General features: G+C 48.1%; 2 protein-coding genes across 2 annotated transcripts; both read left to right on the plus strand.

The window, feature by feature from the left end:
- Positions 1-450: 450 nt before the first annotated feature.
- On the plus strand, positions 451-1,407 carry LOC145099310 (uncharacterized). Its single transcript, XM_079036895.1, has one exon. The coding sequence runs from the start codon at positions 451-453 to the stop codon at positions 1,405-1,407; it is 957 nt and encodes a 318-aa protein (XP_078893021.1).
- Positions 1,408-3,754: 2,347 nt separating this feature from the next.
- On the plus strand, positions 3,755-4,351 carry LOC145099311 (uncharacterized). Its single transcript, XM_079036897.1, has one exon. It carries the CDS (start codon positions 3,755-3,757, stop codon positions 4,349-4,351), a length of 597 nt encoding a protein of 198 aa, XP_078893023.1.
- The last annotated feature ends 1,790 nt before the right edge of the window (positions 4,352-6,141 follow it).

The following is a 6,141-nucleotide window of genomic DNA, read 5'->3' on the forward strand; positions in this document are numbered from 1 at the left end:
AATATTTCGCAACCGTTGTCTTCTCAGCAAAGAGCAACTCCGGTGGAGCTACTTTCGCCCACACAGCTTCAGACGCCACCTTTCTTTGCGCCTCTGCTGCAACAGACGCGGACAGTCCACTCAACTGCACCTCCATCGAGCCACATTTTCTACCTTTCACTGTCGTTTGTAACACCTACATCGTTCCAGACGACTGGTGGAGAGAATTCTGCAACACTATTACCACCATTGGCGCAAATCATGATGAACAACTCACCACCCGTATACCCAACGGTCGGAGCATGGACTAGACCGACTATTCCTCCGAACAACAGCTTAGAACAGCCGATAATGATCAACCCTGTTACGTCCATGCACCCTTTCTCCACTAGCCATCCCCTCTAGTTACCATTCCAGCCATACCCCTTTTATGGACCAAGCCTAAGCTACCTTACGGCCCTATAGCATGGAATGAGTTCGCAATACCAGCAAGGGACGTCAACTGCTCCAAACCAGGATCATTTTTCCAGGAGTGTAACATCTCCGTTCGTTAAAGAGCTGCTGGATTATGAAATACCAAACAATGCGAAGCTCCCGACACTTAAAACGTACAATGGAACCACCGAACCAGATAGCCACATTGATACGTATGAATGGAGGATGACGTCGTTGAAACTTAACGAGAAGTTTTGGTGCACATACTTCCCGACGACGCTCGATGGCAACGCCGGCACATGGTTCAAAACGCTACAATCGGGCAGCATTTCAAACTTCGCTCAGCTCAAATACCTCTTCCTCACCAACTTCATGCAGCTACGTAAATACAAAGGCGATTCTCATTCAATTATAGGCTGCAAACAAAGGGAGGGGGAGACTGTTCGAGAATACATTACAAGGTTCATAAACGCTACGCTGGATGTACCGGGGCATGACGAAGGGCTCATCGCAGGTGCTTTCACATGGGGACTCCTTCGTGGGCCCCTCTCGCAAAAACTCATGGGAAAGAATCCTCTAAAACGAGCTGAGTTGAAAGAAAGAGTGGAGCGGTACCTACGGCAGGAAGAGGGTGAGGCAGCCAGGCAGGCCTACTTGAAGGCTATGGCGACTAGACATCACCACCCGACCCACACGGACTCCCGAGGGGGAGGACGATACTATGGCCAAGAAAGAAGACCATCACCGCGTTTCCGACCATTTATTAAAAACGACAGACGGGGTCGCCGCCCAGTAGTATATGCAGTGTCTGAGAAACAGCAGCCAACCAATTCGTCTAAGAGTCGGTACTGTGAATACCACAAAAGCAAAACGCATGATACAGCTAGTTGTTCGGTGCTAAAAAAGGAGATGGAGGAGAAACAACTTAAGGGAGACCTGGTGAGAACGCCAAGGGTCCATCCCGCGAAGCCTACACGCCAAATTCGATGTTGAGAACGCCAAGGATCCATCCCGCGAAGGAGTTCAGCCGAAGGAGATATTCATGATACGCAGCAAAAGAAGTAGGGAGGAACAGCAAGGAGAGCAAATCATTGTTAAATCGCCAGCACGCGCGCTCACGTTCTCCATACAGAATCCTCCGCCAGACGGTTGGAAGGGCGACAACCCTCTGATAATACAGGCATCCATCAAAGACGTGACTATCCATAGGGTCTATGTTGACACCGGGAGCTCAGCAAACATCATATATGAGCATTGCTTTCGGCTTCTCCCGGATCGCTGGAAAGACAATTTGCGACCTACGACGGGTAGGCTAGTGGGATTCACCGGCCACAGCCTATGGCCGTTGGGCACAATCCACCTCCCCTTAACAATCACTAGCCACGACAAGCAGCAAAAGAAGGCCGCCCTGATAGACTTTGTGGTCATTCGGCACTCGGCGGAACACAACATCATCTTGGGAAGGACCGCCCTCTTGAAGCTAGGGGTCGTACCTTGAACCATGCATGGGATCATGAAATTCGACACACCAAAGGGCGAAGCCACGATTTTGGCCACTCCGCCCAGAGAATTGCGGTGCTATACGATTATGAAGCCATCAGAAATAACCAAAGGGCCCAAGAGGCCCAGGGGAAGTCCGGAAAAAAGGAAGGAGGTAATCAATGAGGGATATCCCGATCAGCCGATCGATGTTGGAAGCGACCTCCCAAGCCACACAAGAAGAGCACTGGTTGACCTGCTCAAATGCTACAAACATGTATTTGCTTGGACCCCCACGGATATGGTGGGGGTAGAAAGGAAGGTCATTGAACATAAGATGATGATAAAACCGGGGGTGAAAGAGGTTAAGCAGAAGAAAAGGGTACAAGGAGGAGACCGTCACATGGCGATCAATGTAGAAGTGTCTAAGCTGACGGAGGCCGGAATAGTAAGGGAGGCGACGTTCCCAACATGGATCGCAAACCCAGTTATGGTCCATAAGCAGGATGGGTCGTGGCGCATGTGCATCGACTTTTCTGATCTAAACAAGGCATGCCCTAAGGATTGCTACCCACTCCCAAAAATCGATCAGAAGGTAGAGTCGCTATAGGGATACAAGCTAAAATGCTTCTTGGACACATACAAATGATATCACCAGATATTGATGAGCAACGAAGACGAAGAGAAAATAACCTTCTATACAGACCATGGCACATTCTGCTACACCGAGATGCCTTTCGGGTTAAAGAACGCAGGGGCGACATACCAACGGCTAGTGGACTCAATATTCGCGAAGCAAATTGGAAGGAATATTGAGGTATATGTAGATGATATGGTGATCAAGAGCCCAAATGAAGAAAAAATGCTGCAAGACATCGAAGAGACTTTCAAAACATTAGAGGTAACCAAGATGAAACTAAACCCAGCCAAATGCACGTTTGGAGTGGAAGAGGGCCAATTCTTGGGTTACTATGTTACTAGACAAGGCGTCCAGCCCAGCCCGATCAAGGTCGACGAGTTCATCGAGACGCCAACCCCAAACTCTCTTAGAGATGCACAAGGTCTGAACGAGAAGCTCACTGCTCTAAGTAGGTTCATCTCAAAATTTGCTGACAAGGCTATGCCACTGTTCCACACCTTAAAGGGATGCATCGAGAAAAACAATTTCCAGTGGATGAATGAAGCTGAAAAGGCGCTCTAGAGAATCAAGGAGGCACTGCACAAGCTGCCGACCCTGGCAACCCCTATCCCGGGAGAAACATTACAAGTGTATCTATCGACGTTAGGGGAAGCGATATCATCGATATTGGCTGTGGAAAGGGAAGGAGAGCATAGACCGATATACTTTGTTAGCAGATCGCTGCAAGGGCCAGAACTCGATTATCCCACACTGGAAAAATTGGTGCTGGCACTTATTTACGCTGCGAGACGATTAAGGCGATACTTCCAGGCACATCAAATCGAGGTACTCACAAGCTACCCCATTAAACAGATCTTGCTTAAGCCGGAGACGTCGGGTCGGCTGGCCAAGTGGGCAATTGAACTGGGAGAGCACGACATAAACTACCGCCCGAGAACAAGTATCAAAGGGCAGGCGTTGGCTGATTTCTTACTAGAAATTCCTGACGGAGGGAATCCGGCAAAAGAAAAGGTGTGGGTAGTTGAAGAGGCCCCTACTGGCGATGGTTCATAGACCTTGTACACGAACGGAGCGTCCAGCAGGGAAGGATCTGGGGTGGGGCTGATCCAAACTAGTCCAGAAGGAAAAGAGGTAACCTACGCCCTCCGCTTCGACTTCCGTACATCGAACAACGAGGCATAGTATGAGGCACTACTCGCAGGATTGCGACTCGCCAAACAGATGGGTGCGAAAGCTGTAACAACACTAACCGACTCAAGGTTAGCAGCGAACCAAGTCAATGGGAGTTTTCAGGTAATAGACCAAATAATGGGAAGGTATGTAAAGATGGTAAAGCAACTGGTAGGATCATTCGACCAATTTACAATCAAGCAGATACCCAGAAGTGAGAATAAGAGGTCAGACGCTTTGTGCAAGCTAGCGTCCACTTGTTTCGACCACCTGTCAAAGAAAGTTTTAGTGGAGGTGCTCCGGGAGAGAAGCATTGATGAACAGCAGGTGAACATCCTGACCCCCGCAGGACCCACATGGATGACGCCGTTACGGGAATACCTCCAGAGAGGGGTGTTGCCGGAAGACCATGACGAAGCCAGAAAAATACGTATAAAGGCGCCCTCATACGCAATGGTGAACGGGGAGTTGTACAAGAAGGGGTTCACGTCTCCATGGCTAAAATGTTTAGATCAAGCCAAGGGGAGAGAGATATTGCAAGAAGTACACTCAGGGCAGGTAGGCGCACACGAAGGAGCGAGGGCTTTGACAGGAAAGGTGCTACGAATAGGGGTATACTGGCCGACGATACATCAAGACGCGTTATAAAGTAACCAAGAAATGTGAGGAGTGTCAGTCTTACGCCCCAGTCCAGGCGAAACCCCCGGCGCCGCTAAGCAACATATCCAGCCCATGGCCTTTCTACCAGTGGGGCATAGACATAGTGGGTCCATTCCCAGAAGCACCAGGGAAGCTGAAATATATGGTGGTAGCCGTGGATTACTTCACAAAGTGGATTGAAGCTGAGCCACTGGCATGCATATCTGGGAGGCACATGATAAAACTTGTGTGGAAAAACATCATGACAAGATTTGGAACACCTAAGGTTCTCATCAGCGACAATGGTTTGCAATTCGCTAAGAACCCATTCAGAGAACGGTGCACTGCCAAAGGAATAAGCCAACGCTTCACATCGGTGGCACACCCTCAAGCGAACGGTCAAACGGAGGTGTCCAACCGAACCATTGTCAATGGGATCAAAAAGAGGTTGGGCAAAGCAAAAGGGAATTGGGCAGAGGAGATACCAATGGTGCTATGGTCATACAGGACTACACCACGGAAAAGCACAAAGGAAACCCCTTTCAGCTTGACATATGGGACCGAAGCCATGCTCCCCATGGAAGTGGCAGTGAATACGCTAAGGGTGGCCAACCAAGTTGAGGAAAGCAACGTACAAGGCCTGAGGATAAACTTAGATATCCTAGAGGAGAAGCGCGAAGAGTCGGGAGTACGCCAAGCTGCGTATAAGCATGCAACATAAAGGTATTACAACCAAAGGGTAAAGGAGAAGGCCTTCAAAGTGGGCGAGTATGTTTTGAGGAAAAATGAGGCCAGTCGGGCACAGACCTAGGGAAAGCTAGGCCCAACGTGGGAAGGCACATACAGGGTCACAGAGGCAAACAGGACCGGGGCATATGTGTTAGAGACGATGGAAGGAAGACCCATTCCAAGAACACGGAATGCTAGGAACCTAAAGAAATATTTTTCTAAGGAAGAGGATAGATGTAACTCTAGTTGGTTGATATCCCATTGAGTATATTGCACCTTAGAAGTACTTAGAGTACATTTTTCCATGCTAAGTGACATGAGAATTGATACTCAGTGTATTCTTATATTTAAAGGCATGAGTTTAGTACTCGACATATATAAAATTTCATGCATAAGCGACATGAGCTTAATACTCAGTGTATTTAAAAAACCCGCGGTTAAATAGTAATGCAATTGCTTATGTCTCATACTTAGTGTAATAATCTCCAACGATTGAATGATGAGTGCTAAGCGCACTCAATGTGAACACTTAGCGTGTCAATAATAACAAACAAGGCAAAATATTTGGCACATCTTGAGCAATAGGCAATAAACGAATAAGCCAAGCACAAAACACAAAAGGAGATAATAGATAATGCTTAGTGCATATCAAACACATACATATAAAAGAAAAAACATTGTTCTGGGCAATTCAACCATTGCAAAGCAAAGCACATAGACCAAAGAAAATAAGGAAATATTACGGCTTCGAACCATCACCAACAGACTTATCACCAACCACAGCCCCCTCCACAACATCATCCGCACTCACTTTCCCAGCAAACCCATCAGAAGCTTCCCTTTCATCTGCCACCTCATCAACATCGCCACCTCCAACACCTGCTCGACCATCACCATCTCCAGCACCTGCTCGACCATCACCACTAGCACCACAATCTTTACCATTCCCTCCCACACCAATCTCATTCACAAGCACAATTTCACGACTCGCAGCATCCTCAGGAGTGCCCTCAAAACCAAAGGAAACACAACTCTCGCAAACCATCAATACCCATCTCTCCCAGACCCAA

This window comes from Lactuca serriola, chromosome 4, assembly GCF_051521515.1.
Source record: "Lactuca serriola cultivar US96UC23 chromosome 4, Lser_US96UC23_V15, whole genome shotgun sequence".
NCBI lineage: Eukaryota > Viridiplantae > Streptophyta > Magnoliopsida > Asterales > Asteraceae > Lactuca > Lactuca serriola.

Bases quoted from the DNA above. Each gene is read 5' to 3' on its own strand.
- LOC145099310 (XM_079036895.1), top strand. From the start codon at position 451: ATGAGTTCGCAATACCAGCAAGGGACGTCAACTGCTCCAAACCAGGAT.
- LOC145099311 (XM_079036897.1), top strand. From the start codon at position 3,755: ATGGGTGCGAAAGCTGTAACAACACTAACCGACTCAAGGTTAGCAGCG.